Here is a 15,037-nt window from a genome sequence, read left to right on the forward strand (position 1 = left end):
TGAAATCGTCGGCGGCAGTTCGTCAGTGGCAGCCTGTGCACCTCCGCCAGCACCGCACTTACCGTCACCTACCATCAATGTACAAGCGAACCACAATCCGAAGCCATCCTCATCAGAAGATAAAAAGAACAGCACAAGCCGCTGATCCTCAATGCCTGCCGTCAAGAAGCACAAAGGGACGATGCATTTCTCCAACCTCGCATCTATTCCTGCATGTCCTTTCTCTCCCATTGAGCCCTGGTATCGCCCCCATATTCTACCTAAACTACCTACCTCTACGGCGCCGAAGCCACTGCCGGACCAAACTGTCCAGAGCGCACGTCCCCAATCTGTCGCCAAAATTACGTCATGACTAGGCCACCTGGGCAACCTCCATCCCCGATCTTTTCGATCCAGAATGTGGCGCGGAAACCTGCAGGACCTCTGGCTACTCAGGTAGGTTTCATGCTTTCCTCCAACCTGATTAGAAGACAGCCACAAGTACGAAAGGCAGCTGCCCTCACGTACATGTGAGGGAATGGAGCTATTTAGGTACCTCGTTCTTCGTACCTCCTGCTGTAGCTCCATAGAGGTGTTGCAGCTGCCACGACGACGTGCGTCATGATGCCATAGCCATTGCTATAAACGTGTTTGTCCGCCTTTCCCCGTGCCTGAGGCTTGTCGTCATTATTGACTACCTGCCGTCTCTTCCCCCACCCCTAGGCCATACCGGCGCTGTTACAGCCGTTGGCCTAATTGACATCCCATCGTGCGTGTCTATTAGCAATTGCACATCATCTTTGACGTCTCAAGAGCCCCAACGCAGTGGTCCAACCTGGGCTGGGCCTCTCTCCAGCTCACCATGTTTCGAGCCGCGCGCCCCGTCCTCCGCCTCTCCCCGGGTGCTTCCCTGGCGAGCTCCCTCTCCCGCCGCCATGCTCCCACGGCAGCTCCCAGGGTCAGCGCGCGCGTAGAGCTGCCGACCTGGTCCTCCCTGTCACGCTTCGCTAGCAGCAACGCCAACAACAGCAACAGAGGCAAGTCCAATCCCAAGTCGGAGAACCCTCCACCGCCCAAGCAGCCCATCGACCGGGAGCACGAGATGGAGGTCGCCCAGAAGAAGCTCGAGCCTCGGCCCGAAGAGGTCTCCAGCCAGAGCTCCGTCCGCCACGTCATGGAGGGATCGGGCCAGTCCGACACCCCAGAGCCGGCCTCATTGACAACCGGCTTGAAGCACGATATCGTACGTGACCATAGGATACCAGTTGTTGTGACCTTTTGGTCATGTGTGCCAGGTAGAGTCACTCACGCACGCGCAGGGCATTGTGCGAGATACCTTTCGCCTCACGCGGGTGCCCAAGGAATCTCACATCCTTGGCCTCGCCGGCACGGTCCCCTACCTCGCGACGTCCCTCTCGACCGTCTTTCTCGCCTGGGATGTCACCAAGCAAGTTCCCACGGGAAACCGGCTCTACGATGCCCTCTTCATCCCCCACGACACAGCACACTACCTTCTCAGCGCCATTGAGCCCCTGCAGCTTGGCTACGGCGCCGTCATCATATCCTTCCTCGGCGCAATCCACTGGGTATTTTGATCTCGTACCGATAAATTGTGAGGGAAGCTGCTTGCTGATCATTGGCACAGGGTCTCGAGTATGCTGAAAAGGAGCCTCTTCGGGAGCGCACCCGCTTCCGCTACGGCATGGGCGTCGTTGCCTCCGTGGTCGCATGGCCCACCCTCTTTCTCCCATTCGAGGCGGCCCTTACCACGCAGTTCATGGCCTTTGTTGCCCTGTACTTCGCCGACTCGCGTGCTTCCTCCCGCGGCTGGGCGCCACCGTGGTACGGCATGTATCGCTTTTTGCTGACCGTCATGGTCGGCCTCGCCATCCTCGTGTCCCTCGTGGGCCGTGCCTCAATCAGCCAGCACGGCCGCCTGAGTAGCCAAGGCCTCAGCTCCACCATGGAGAGCCCCGGTATCGCGGACAGAAGCACGAATTGGGCCAAGCTTGAAGCCGAGGAGAAGGAGAAGCTGCGCAAGGAAAAGAAGGAGGCCGAACAGAAGGCCAAGAAGGAGGCCGCAAAGAACGAGGGCAACAAGGGTGCGGAGAAGGACGCAAACGCTCAACAATTCAGCAAAACAAAGGATGAGGGAGACAAGGCCAATGATCAGTCAAGCAGTGCCAAGGACGGTGGGGAGTCCGCCGAGGGCAAGGACGAGAAAAACGACAAAGCACAGAAGGGCGGCAAGCAGGGCAAGGATGAGAAGGGCTCAGAGGACGACAGTGACCCCGCGGATAGCGGGAGAAAGGGAGATAAAAAGGAAGATCGTGACGACAGGAAAAAAGATGAGCCCCGCAAGAGCCAGAACGAATAAGACTCAAAGGCCGGGAACAACGGAGCTGAAGCTGGAGACAAGGAGAGCACAGACGGAGAGAAAGACAAGAAGGGTGGAAGTGACAGCTCAGGCGGGTGACAGCTCGAAAGACGGCGGTAAGGGGGGCAAGAGTGGCAAGATGTGAGCAAAGACTTGTTTTATGGATTCTAAAGGTCGGGCAGGGCGTCCCTGTAGCAGTATTCACCCTGTTCCAATGTGACAGACCCCTGGAGATACCTTTAGCGTCCAGCTACAAAATCTCGTGGGCAACCATACACGCAACGTCGAACCTCGCGGGGCGAATTGGTGCTTTCGCCACTGATGTTCATACTCTAACAATCACCTGGAGGAAAGGGGTATGTATTCCAACGCCATGAAAATGCACAACCCTCCAGCGTGACTTAGACCCTCATCGGCATGACTCCCACATCGTAGCATCATAGCGACCATTAGGACGTAACAGTAAATCATTTCCTTGACCACGCTCTTGACTCATTCAAGGCCGGCTGAATCCCTGTTTGGCCTGCGCGTCGTTAGTGTTTCGTCGGTCGCATATGCGAAGGGCAGACTCGCCTTCATCTGCTCAATTCGGGCCTTAAGCTGACTCGTCACCTCCGCGGCTCTCCTCCAACTCTCAACCCCGCCACCGCCGGCGGGCTGGGGCAGAGACGAGACTGGTCGTTCCCTCGTTATCGCAGACCCGGAGTCGCTGACGTCGTCCCGATACGCTGCCATGTTTCTAAAGTTTCGGGCAGGCGAGCCTCGGCCTGATGACGCGGAGCTCCCGTTGTGTCTCAGGTCTGGGCTTAACTTAGTTCTCGGGTGCATCGTCTCTCCATTCTCCTTTTCCTCAGACATGGTGCTTGCGAAGCTCATTCGATTACGGTTGACAGCCGCTGATCCGGGATCTCGGAAAATGCCCGCGTCATCCGTGCCTGGGGATGCGACCCGCGGGCTGACAACTCCCGAGCCAGCGTTCAGCCCTTCGGCGTTATTGAGCGCCTTCTTCAGACGGTCCATCTCTCGTCGCAGTCGTTCGTTGACCTGCTCGGTGGCTTCAGCGTCGCTCCGAGCGCGTACAAGTTGGGTTTCCTTGGCCTTGATGCTCAAGACATCCCTGGTGTGGTCCTCGATAAGGCCAGCGTTCTGATTCTTGAGCTCTTGGATCTCAGACAGGAACTTGCTTCGCTCCTGCCGCAAATCGTCAATCTGCTTGGTCAGACGATCATTAGCAGCACGGAGCTCCTCGAGCTCGGCCCGTTCGACAGCAGTGAAGCCGCTGGATGACGACTGCGATTCTACAGGCATCTGCGGGGGAGCTGCCGCAGGCTTCGCCAGCGATCGACCAGCCAGCCCACGAGAGGGCCCGAGGCGAGGTTGTGGAGGTACTGCGACAGGCTCATCATCGGAAGGCATGACCGGCGGCCCGCTCGGGGCCCTTCTGGGAGACGCCGTCCCGGAGCCTGCAAGGGTACGCTTTTGTGGTGCCTTGAGCCCACCAAGACCCGATGACTTGGGCAGCCCTAGCTTGCTTCCTGGGGCGCCTACCTTGCACGTGGGCCTCGGCGACGACGGTGCCGACTCTGCGACAGGGGCAACAGTCGCCGGTGAGGCCTTTTTCACAACTGGTTTTTTCGCTCCGAGAGCCTTCTTAGCTGAGGGCGGCGGGACCTTGGCGGCGGGTGCGGGCTTGGGCTTCTCCTTGGCCTTGACGTCGGCAGTCTCAAAGAACTCCTTGACCTTGGTCTTCCGAATATCGTCCAAGCCATCGAGGTACGGCGTCATAGCGCGCTCTCCAATAATCTTCATGACCGTTCCTAGGATCTCCGCGCCACCGTCACGCAGCGCGGGGCTCGATTCAGATAGCAGTTTCTTGCCAGCCTCGCAGATGGATGCGACTTCAGGCTTGCTTGGGACGTCTCGCGTAGTCCGCAGGCATCGAATCAGGAATCTCATCGTTCCCTCCTTAACCTGAGGATTCTTATTGCTGAGGTACGCGATGATGTCCTCGAGACAGTCAGCCAAGTTCGTAGACGAAAAGACAGCATCGAGAGCGGCGCCGAGGGCATCAGCGACTGTCTGCTTCTTCTCCTTGAGACGATCCATGATGGGTTGCATGACGGTCGGGCGATGCTTGGAGAAGGCCTGTCGCAGCCCTTTGGCCAGCATCTCAATGCACTGAGCTGCCTGAGTGACGACTGCGACATTGGCGTCCTTCATGCACTTCGCCAGGCCCCTTGTCACCTCGTTGAAGTCGCCGTCTTTGATGCGCGGTACATTTAGGACTTGGCCAAGCGCGTCGACCGCCTCCTTCCGATCCTTCCACTTCGACGACGCCAGCATGTCGCTGAAGTTTGAGGGTATCTTCTTGGTGATGTCGACGGGCTCGGCAAGGGCGAAGGCGTCCATTTCTTCACCTGCGTCGGCCTCCTCTCCGTCCACAGCCCCATCATCCTCATCGCCCCCGGCGGCAGTCTCCGCAACGGCCTGCTGTGACCGCAGAAGACGTTCTTGCTTCGGCGGGGGCTCTGCTTTGATCTTTTCAAACTGTGATTCAAGGTCAGTTTGCTGCGTAGGCTTCAGTTCTCCCCAAAACATGGGCTTCATGGCCTCACGCAACCATCGGTACAATTCGACGGTGAGACTAGTCGCCTCAGCGCGAACGTTTTTGTCGGCGGCACCGAAAACTTTAGGCAGCGCTTTGAGTACAGGTTTCGGGTCGACGATCTTGCAGCCATAGTTGTGGAAGATGGCCGTTAGGGCGTTGAGCGTTGCTGCCACATTCTTTGGTACTTTGTTTGAGAGGCCCGGCATGACATCCTCGAGCACTGGCGCGGCAGCATCGAGCTCGATATAGAGCAGAATGGCCTCGAGGGCGTTTTGCTTGGTGGTTGCCCTGGTGGACGACAGGCTCTTCTCGACCATCGGCGTGATGGTCAACCCGCGCGTCCGCAGGGCGCAGTCTCGTCCGCCATACTTGAGAAAAGCGCAGAGTGCGGTGATGCCTTCTTGTTGCGCGGCGACGTTGGAGTCTGAGACCGCAGCCTTTAGCAGATTTGGATCGTTGAGGAAAGGTCGGAAGCAGGGGTCGGATTCGTCCGGTGATACGGAAAACTGTTTCGCTGCCTCCTCGTAGGCCTCTTTCCTGACTTTCCAAAGCTGGTGACAATGTCAGCGGGTGAGTTTGCGGACCACATGCAGGTTTCGTGACTGACCTTATGGGTGAAGCGATCTGGGAGCGGGAGGGAACTAAAGTCCTCTTCCTTGTCGGCCATGTCGGCGATGAGGCAGTCTGCTTCGTATTCGGTGGAGCTGAAGCCGCGATGGCAGAGGTGCCGGGGCCTCCTTTGCGGCCTGACGAATCTACCGACTATGTCAATAAGCTTGTGCATGGACGGGCTCGGCAAACTGTGATGCATAGAGGGAAGAAACGGCTGGGGTCAGGGACAAATTCATGGAGCCTGGTGCTGGCAACAGGCCGCAAATCCACAACAAAGGCCAGCATTGACACGGAACAAAAGGTGCACAGGAGTTAGTTTGGACATACCTCGAATACCAGGCTCACGACGGGTCCCAGCAGGCACGGCGAGTTACGCGGGGTTACGGCGGAGCCTGGTCGGACAGGCGGATGAATTGCGGCGACAGAAGCAGGTATCGCGAGGCTGCTTTCCTTGTCCCACCTCTGCTAATGGAAAGGGCTGTCAAGGCTGGAGATGCGCTGGGTGCAATAGAGGCGGCGGTCGTTGTCGGGTGGATGAGATGGGCAGGGAGCTTGGACTGGTCTATGGGCTGCGGCGTACAACACGAGCGCGCGCAGGTGGCAGGGTCGAGCAGAGGGTTCGTCGGTCGCGGTTGCGCAAGAGTGTAGTAAGGTCAAAGCAAAGCCGCGAGGTTTGATGATGGCAGAAGTGACCAGACGCTGGTAGCGACGCGGAACGTGTTGTTTGTTGGTGGACAGGGGAAAGAGGGACAGCCACAGGGTCAAGCCGACGGGACGTCCAGCTCAGGCGCAGGCGTGGTAGCGGCCCCTGGCGTGCCTCCACTTTTTCACTGCTAAACCTAAGGTAACCTAGGTCGGTACCTCCTCGCCTGGTGGAGGTGGGTTGCTCCAGCTCGGCAGAGGACATGTGCCTCCACCTGGAAACGAAGGATAATACTAACTTCGTAAGAGGCACCTACTTCGCACAGGTACAGGTAAATAAGGTACTGGGGACAGGTAGGCACCCAAGGCGCTGGGCACCTAATCCACTAAGCCAAGGTACCAACCTAAGCAAGCCACCGGCCACTCACCGTCAACATTGCAGCCCTCTTCAGGCTTCAGTGCCTTCCATCATCCATCAGCGTCAGATAGGTAGGTAACTATCTCCCGTCCCTACAACGACCACGCGCACTTGGCTGGGTAGGTCAAGGTAGAGGCCGCAGGGAAGCCCGGGCTTTGGTAGCCCGGTGATGAGTGGTCCTCCTCCTGCTGTCATCCCGCGCAGGCGGTCAGCGGAGTACCTAGCATGGTCGCCTGATGTTGGCAGGCCGCCCGGTAATTCCTCACCTCTAATGCTGCAGAAGAGCAAGGGCTCAGCAGCTTCAAATTTGCTTTTGATTGTGTATCGCGGTGAGCAGTGCTCCGTAAAGCAGCAGTTTGTTGCTGTCAATCGACGCGCTTCGACTTGGGCGGGGCCCGCCCTGCCCAACGAGCCGTGGGAAAGTCCCTAGAACTCACGCCAGGCTCTTTGTTTACCGTCGTCAGCCACTTCATTGCCACAGAAACGCCACACATGCAAGCGCTATACTCCTTGCTCGATGGGTCATGGGTCCCCACAGCTCCAGCAGCAACGGCAAACGTCGTCGCGGGCCTCGCCTTCTCCGACTTCGTGCGAAGAACGTCGCACAGCAACATGCGAGCCTGACATTGTTTGGCAGCAGAGTTAACATCAGATGTCCACCCTCTAAGCTACTGCTCCTCCTAGGTATCTCTCGTCATGTGTCAGGCAGCGGAACAGACGGCAAAAGTAAACGGGTGACGACACATGTCGCCAGCGCCGAGCCTGTTCTCGGGTCTGCAGCTGGGATGCAAGCTAATGGTAGACCTTCGAGATATCCGGTCTGCTTTGCTGCGTGAAAAGTTGGTAGATTTACCTAGATAATCGCGACACTACTTCATGGAGACCGCAACCTGGGAATAGCTTTAGCACTGTGGCAGGGAATACTAGCATCGTAACGTTGGTCGCGGCATAATAAGGACTCTAGATGCGACTAAATTCCTCTAGGTAGCAAATGAACGGATAACAAACAGCGCAACTGTCTCTACAAGTACGGGTGTCGGCGCTTTACCCCAGATCTTGGCTTTTCGCGTAAGCCACCTTGCCCAAAATCCTTCGGCCTTCCGACTACTTCGCCGCCATGTCAAGTCTCTCAAAGCCACTGAACCTATTCGGCCTTCGTGACTTGATCTGCCTCTTCGAGACCACTTGGTGCGGCGACTTCAGGCCGAGATGATGCCTGTGCTTCTTTGTCCCTTTGGCGGCCTTGTGTCGCATTTTCCGGCATCTGGCCACCAGAGCTGGCAGTGTCCTCGTCCATGACCTCTCCTTCCTTCTTCACAGCACCCAAATGCCCTTCGTTTGCATTACTCGCATTTTTTGCCTCTTGCTCCTCACCCATGGCGGCCTTTACACTTACAGACACTTTACCACCTTCTTCATCGGCACTATCTGTCGCAGCTTCCATCGATGGCTTCACGCGCTCGGTACTCAGCCAGGGGTGGTCAAGAAGCTCCCGAATGCTCGGTCGTTCGCGAGGGTCAAGCTTCATGAGAAATTCGAACCAGCTTGTGACGTCCTCCCGAAAGCTTTTCGGAATGTTTTGTGTCCAGCGGCCCTCGCGGAACGATGCGGGCTCCTCGTCATCGTAAAACTTGACTCTGCCCTTCTCATTGAACACCATTTCGACATACTCAGGGTTCCCGCGATCCAGCATCGACGCTGGAAAGTGGCCACCCCCGAACAGCAACTGCATTTGCATGAGGATGAACGGTTCCGAGTAAGACGGGTCGCCTTCATGGCCTGCAACCTCTGTGATGAACATGGGCTCGTCGTTGAGAAGCCTCAGAATGGTCGGCCCTAGGCTCCATATGTCGACCGATTCGTCCCAGTCGGATCTGAGGAATACCTCAGGAGCCCGCATCGCTTCCGGCTGGACCCTCTCGCACAGGTGCTTGTGCTTCCAAGACGCAACTCCCCAGTCTCCCAGACAGATTTGAACGTCCAACATCTCATCCAAGTTGTTGGCCCAGTACAAGTACATCGGCATCGACCGTAACACTCTGTACGGTTCGTATGGCTTCACAAAGTCCACGAGCGGGTACGTTGAGGGCAGAAAGTCTTTGTCAATCTCTTCCTTCATGTCGGTAGAAAATCGAACGAAAATATTGTCGAGCTTGATGTCTGCAATGCTTGTTACATTCGGCTCAGTAGTGATCAGACATGGAGGCATGTTTTACCTGTGTGGATGACACCATTTTCGTGTGCGTAGGACAGCGCCCACAACAGCTGCTTTGTGATCGAGGCGATCGCGTAGGCTGGGAGAACGGGGCCTAGGCCTTCCCGCGCCAGACAATCCGCGTACCCCTGGAGCGACATGCCCATTGGCTCGAAGATCAGACAAACATGCTTCCCATTGGGCCCTTCGTGTTCGAACTCGTCGAGAAGATGGTTGATGTAAGAATAGCCCTTGTGTTTCGGATCGGCCGTTCGGAGGTGCTTGAGGATCTCAACCTCAAAGATATGCTGGTCGTCCTCCGCGTACGAATCCGCCGTGAGGACCTTCATCGCGCGAAACTCATGGTTCTGCATATCCTGTACGAGCCAAACTGTCGAATAAGCGCCGCTGCCAAGCTTGCGGCGTGCGAGGTAGCGGTCGTTGTAGAGTTGACCAGGGCAGACGGGGTGAAAGCCACCAGGTCGATATTTTGCAATGGGCTCTTCGTCATCGCGCCAGTCATACTCTTGTTCTGCCTCTTCTTCATCTTCGATGACCAATTCGTCCTCCATCGTGGCGCTGCTACCGTCAAAGAGGACTGAGTCTGCTTCCGCCGCATCCTCAGGTTTACCATCAGCAAGTGCTCGTGCCTCCGCGTCGCCATCTCCAACACCATCAGCGCGGCTTTGGTGGGCAGCGACAAGCGGTTCAAGTTGACCAACCTCGTTGCTGGTGTCATTAGCAACGTTGGATAGTGTCATTGCGCAGGAAGCACATGCGGCGGCGCCTATAGACGCAACTGCCTCCAGACTGTTGCTTGTGCTTCTTCTGAGCTGGAGCTCCCCTATTTTCTCAACGGGAAACAAGGCGGTTGGCAATCCTTCCAGCAAGATGTTGTCGGCATTTTGAGCACCAACGTACTCAAGCAAATATTCAGAGGTTCCAGACCTCTGGAGGGAGTCCTCTCCAGCGATGGGCCCTGTCTTGCTCACATTTGCCGCCAAGGGCTCTGTTTGCGTCCCGCGGTCGGCGGTTGGAGCTGGCCGACCGATTGAGGTGGCCAACCAGCGGGACAGCTTCCGGAGTAGACCCTTGGCCCGTTGCCTCATGTTGAAGACCGACGAGATGCGCGCTACTCCGCGAACAAATGGGCGACACATGACGACAAATTGTGGGCAGAAAGAATGATAAAGGATGTAAGTGGGAGTACACATCACGTTCTGGCTTCGTCGCGTTCTTAAAGGCTTTTTCTGTAGAGCACCGGATCTATTTTAAGCTTCAGAAACTTGCTTTGTCGATGGAATTCTTGGTTGCACTCTCTTTGTTGGCTTCCAGTGCATGCAAGCGGGCAAGCGTCATCGTGCGAACGTGCTTGAAGACAAAGCGTATGTGTTTTGTCGCAGCGCCGTGGGAATGACGGGCACTGTGTATGCGCACAGTAAATGGCATTGCTTTCCCTTAGTTTGGAAATGACTTTACTTACGATGCGCCATCGTTGAACTTACACGTAGTGAAGGAACAGTCAAGGTCAAAAACTACCCATTGTCCACGCGTCATCATGTTCATGGCGCATTCGACGCGACGCGACCAGCCTTTTGTAAATAGAACCAAAGAGAATTTGAGGATGACCGTGGTCATTATTCTCTACTTGTCCTTGCCCCTTTCTCGTGTACTCGTGTAAAGACGTAGTCCGTCGCTCTTGCCGTCCTTCTTGCCACGATATAAGACCCCTGATCAAGCAGGACGTCGAGTCGTCTCCTAGAGCATCAATTCCACCATCCGCACAGCAGAAACAGCAGCATAATACTAAGACAACATCAGACCGCGGTGTTTCCAACATTGAGCACACCATGCCTCCCATGCCCACGTTTGGGAGTTTCCCGGTATCATACTCGGACGAGACGCTCCGCACCGCAGAGATTGACGAAGCCTGTCGGCAGTATGCGATGACAGAACTCTCGTGCTATAAGATATCTGGAGCACATATCAAATGCACTCCTGACACGGTGTAAGTCCTTGCGTCGCGGTCAGTGGCTTCTACGTTGGTTAACGACTTTACAGGCCACAAGGCGGAAGGCAGACGTGGCACGCAGGGGGCACCGACCCAAACGCACCAGTGCACCTCACGGTCGTGTTCTATACATGGGACCCAAACACGGGCCAAAATGTTCACTTCACGACCTGCCATATTTCGAAATACGACGACCCGTCTGACAAGTCTCGCATGGGAAAGTACGGCTTCACAAACGTTCCGTCAAAGATCGGTGCCGGGTCTATGACGGACAACTGGAGGCAACCACCGCAGAGTATAAGTTCATGGCATGCGTCCAGAGAGAAGAGCAACGCCCAACAAAAGGAATGGGGAGAACTTCCACAAGGAGGGCCTTCACAGGGAGGACCTTCACAGGGAGGACCTTCACAGGGAGGAGGTTCCTCACGGGGAGGGTCTTCACACGGAGGGTTATCGCGGGAAGGGTCTTCCTCGGGGGGCTATTCACGGGGAAGGTCCTCACGGGGCAGACCTCCACAAGCAGGGTTCCCACGGCTGCCTCCGACCATAGTAAGCAAATTGGCCTTGCGTGTGAAAAGAATAAAGCCAGAGTGCCGACTGCTAACACATTATAGGAGGAGGAGTAGTCGAGGGCCGAATTCCCGCCTTGGTGATGTTAGGAGGGAGTGAAGTCCAGCGAAGCTGACTAGTCACAAAAGAGGACGGACTTCATGTGGGTACTTGGGTTTGGGGTTGGGGGAATGATGGATGTCAACAGGTGTCGCTAGAGAAGGATCAATCTGGCGGAAATGGACAGCGGCTCTGAACGTCGACATTATTGGCCTTGTGACTTCCACAACATTCTTATTTGTCTTAAGTGCAACACTCGAGCTCGTCAAATGTTTGATCTTTAAATGTTTGAGCGACATGTCCTTTCCATAGGGTAGGAAGGGTGGTCCGATACATATACTGTGCACTGGGCATATTTGTCACGTGATGATAAGATTCATCGTTTAGATCCCAAACTTGCTCTTCGGAGCTTACTTGCATTGCACATCGGCCATTTTAGGCTGCCGTGACAGCCCTTGTTCGACATTTGCGACTCTTTTGAACCTTCTTTTTCACACCACTCCGCCCTCGAAACTACTTGCCAGCTCCCACACGGCACTGCGGCTTTGCACAGCCTACGTAATGGGTACCGCACCGCTTCACCCGTATTCTTGGGACAGCTGAAGACATCGCCGTCATGGATGGCTCGTCGCGCCTCTCGTTCGATCCGTCCCGCTTAAACAAGGCCTCTGCTGCGGAGTTCTCGTCGTCTGCTTCCGAGGAAGAAGATGATTATGTCCTGCCTGGTGGTACCGATGACAACGATTACGGCGACCTCAACCCTCGGAAACGGCGTCGCGTCGGGAGAAACAACAAAGAGAGGGCTGCACTTGGTATCTTTGGCTCTGACAGCGAGGAGGATGGCCCAGGCCAGCGATGGAAACGAAAAACTCTGAGGAACAAGGGCATGAACTTCGTTTCCTCAACAGCGGAAGCGGCAACAGGCGCGGACGCCAACGGGGACGAACCCGAGGACGAAGACGACTCCGACGACTACAAGCCCATTCTTGACAAGGGCAACGCCCCCCAGATTGAGAACCATAGAAACGACGACGATGACGACGACGATGACGATGACGGCGGTGGAGTTGGCCTGGGATTCGCCAGTGCTGCCCACGGCTTAGGTTGGACACAGCGGGACCAGGGAAACGGTTCACAGCCACCGCATCTCCCATTCCAAACGAAGACCAACTTTGACGGTACCAGTGTCCTCGGTCGCGGCTTTGTGCCATCTTCGGCCTCCGTGCCGGTGCTCAAGGAGCCGGCGGAAGGGGGAACGCCCCCGCCGCAGAACAAACCGGCGCCCAGCGCATTTGGTGCCAAAGGGAAGATTAATCCAAAGTCTTTTGGAGCTCGCATGATGGCCAAGATGGGGTACGTTGAAGGTAAAGGCCTCGGAAAGGAGGGGCAGGGACGCAACATTGTGATAGAGGCCAACCTCCGGCCGCAGGGCGTCGGCCTGGGCGCCGTCAAGGAAAAATCAGAGCAGGAACGGCAGGAGGAAAAGAGGCAAGCCCGTTTACGCGGCGAAGAAGTCGCTGATTCAGAGGAGGAGGAGAAAAAGAGACGGAAGGCGAAGAAAAAGGTCCTCGGAACGGCTGGCAGCAGTGCCGCGAGCACGCCCCGGCGGCAAAAGAAGAAGTACTTGACAGCCGAAGAGTTCAAGGCGGCGGCGCCGGGTCTGAACATTCCCGAGGCCTTCACCCCGATACTAGACATGACGGGCCCGGAGGGCAAGATGCTGACGTCGACGAGCGGCGTCATGACACCAAATCCGGGCGTTTCGGAGAGTTCCGAAGTCATCGAGGCCAGAAAATTGGCTAGGCGAGCACAAGCCGATCTGTCAGCGTTCTCGGAGGAATGGAAGAGCCTAGAGGAGCGGAAGACATGGCTGGACCTGGAATTGCTCGAGAGGGAGCAAGAAATGAGTGACTTGCGGTCCGACTTCGAACGGCTACAAGGTTTCTCGACCCTGGTTCAAGAAGAGCTGGCGCAGAATTCGGACTGGAAGCAAGTGATCAGCTGCCTTCAAAAAGCCGTTGAATTGGGGTCAATCAACACGGAGACTGCAGACCTTGCAGTCGCGACCATTCATCCATTTCTAAGAGGTACGGACTGGGATCCTCTGGCGAATCCGACGCGCTTCGCGTCGGACCTCAAACAGCTGTCCAGCCTGTTTACGAAATCGGGGTTGAACAACAACGGCCTGTCGGTCAGCAAATGGGAGACCCCAGCGGCACAGACCGAGGGCGTTTACCGGCGACATCACAAAGCGACTACGCCTTACGAAAGCATGATGTACAAATGCTGGCTGCCATTGGTCTTGACTGCGGTTCGCGAGTGGGATCCTCTCGCACCAGGATCAATGCTTGACCTGGTTGAGAGCTGGAACGATCTTTTGCCTGCCTTCGTCAGGGCGCAGCTCATGGACAGCATCGCACGCAAACTCGAGGCGGCATTGTCGGACTGGAATCCGAAGAAGAAGCGCCAGACTCATCATCTACCGCACACGTGGCTGTTTCCGTGGCTTCAATACCTGCCGCCGTACCACCTGAACCCCAAAGGCACTGGCCTGGTCGCCGATGTGAAGAGAAAATTTCGACACTTGATCGATGCGTGGGAATTCGAGCGAGGGGTGGTACCAGGCCTGCGACAATGGGAGGATGTCATGGGGGACCAGTGGCAACCGCTCATCATCTCGCACGTACTCCCATCGATGGGTTTGTATCTGCGCAGCAACTTCCGCGTAGACCCGGCGGACCAGGAGCCGTACTTACCCATCCTGACAGGCGTCTTGAAATGGCAGTGCTTGGTCGGTGGCGCGGTGATGGGTGAGCTTCTCGTACAGGACGTGTTCCCGATGTGGTATGCCAAGTTGCGGGAGTGGCTGGCATTGGACGATGCAGACCTGGGCGAAGTTGCTGAGTGGTACGCGTGGTGGAGGGGATCTCTGCTGCAAGATTTGTCGGAAGTCAAGGGTGTGAGCATGGAGCTGGACAAGGGGCTGCAGATTATGAACTTGGTGTAACGACACTACGCAGAATAAACGGCGAGCGCAAGCTACTCTCTTGCACCATTTACGGACGCTTTTGGGCATTGTGAAAGATGTAGATTTACCCTGAATGGCTCGTCGCAGCGGAAAAAATTACACACTACTAAACTTAGGTCCCAACTGCAGACTTGGTGTTTGCGACCGATTGTACGACTTGTTGGCTTCTGGCGCATTTGGAACGAAGAAAGTAGTCTGGCGCACTTAGGGCTGGGCAGGGTCAGGCAGGGTGAGACAACCCCCAGGGCTTCGCCAGGGCGCAGGGCGAACGATAGGTTAGCAGGTGGGAAGCAAGGGAAAGAAGATGGAGGGGCGGGAGGGGGCAAAAACGTGGCAGCCCGGCAAGCGGCCAGCGGGGGAGCAGGTGGGCCTGAGCTGCCACACGCTCGCCTCCAGTTTCTGGGGGATGGTTTCCAGCACATCGGGCGAGCTGGTGCGAAATCGAGATTTGCGTGGACGGGAATCCAAAGCACGCACGCTTCACTGCCGTGCGGGCGTGAGATAGGGGGATGGGGTCCTGGGGGGCAAAGTGGGAGCGCGTCGACAAAATGAAACATGA

At 56.4% G+C, this 15,037-nt stretch overlaps 4 protein-coding genes across 4 annotated transcripts; 2 read left to right on the forward strand and 2 right to left on the reverse strand.

Moving 5' to 3' along the window:
• The first annotated feature begins 440 nt into the window (after nt 1–440).
• JDV02_002427 (uncharacterized protein) lies at nt 441–2,624 on the forward strand. Its single transcript, XM_047983453.1, has 3 exons — nt 441–1,222; nt 1,299–1,565; nt 1,625–2,624. The coding sequence occupies exons 1-3, from the start codon at nt 842–844 to the stop codon at nt 2,354–2,356; spliced, it is 1,380 nt and encodes a 459-aa protein (XP_047839424.1). The 5' UTR covers nt 441–841; the 3' UTR covers nt 2,357–2,624.
• Nucleotides 2,498–6,322, reverse strand: JDV02_002428 (uncharacterized protein). Its single transcript, XM_047983454.1, has 4 exons — nt 5,904–6,322; nt 5,572–5,719; nt 2,930–5,515; nt 2,498–2,879 (listed from the first exon to the last, which is right to left on the reverse strand). The coding sequence occupies exons 2-4, from the start codon at nt 5,629–5,631 to the stop codon at nt 2,853–2,855; spliced, it is 2,673 nt and encodes an 890-aa protein (XP_047839425.1). The 5' UTR covers nt 5,632–5,719; nt 5,904–6,322; the 3' UTR covers nt 2,498–2,852.
• A 1,458-nt stretch (nt 6,323–7,780) lies between these two features.
• JDV02_002429 (Non-specific serine/threonine protein kinase) lies at nt 7,781–9,402 on the reverse strand (the record flags this gene model as incomplete). Its single annotated transcript, XM_047983455.1, has 2 exons — nt 7,781–8,796; nt 8,853–9,402. The coding sequence occupies 2 exons, from the start codon at nt 9,400–9,402 to the stop codon at nt 7,781–7,783; spliced, it is 1,566 nt and encodes a 521-aa protein (XP_047839426.1).
• A 2,481-nt stretch (nt 9,403–11,883) lies between these two features.
• Nucleotides 11,884–14,579, forward strand: JDV02_002430 (uncharacterized protein). The gene has a single exon (XM_047983456.1). The coding sequence runs from the start codon at nt 12,067–12,069 to the stop codon at nt 14,455–14,457; it is 2,391 nt and encodes a 796-aa protein (XP_047839427.1). The 5' UTR covers nt 11,884–12,066; the 3' UTR covers nt 14,458–14,579.
• The last annotated feature ends 458 nt before the right edge of the window (nt 14,580–15,037 follow it).

The sequence above is a fragment of the Purpureocillium takamizusanense genome, chromosome 2 (genome assembly GCF_022605165.1).
Source record: "Purpureocillium takamizusanense chromosome 2, complete sequence".
Taxonomy (NCBI): domain Eukaryota; kingdom Fungi; phylum Ascomycota; class Sordariomycetes; order Hypocreales; family Ophiocordycipitaceae; genus Purpureocillium; species Purpureocillium takamizusanense.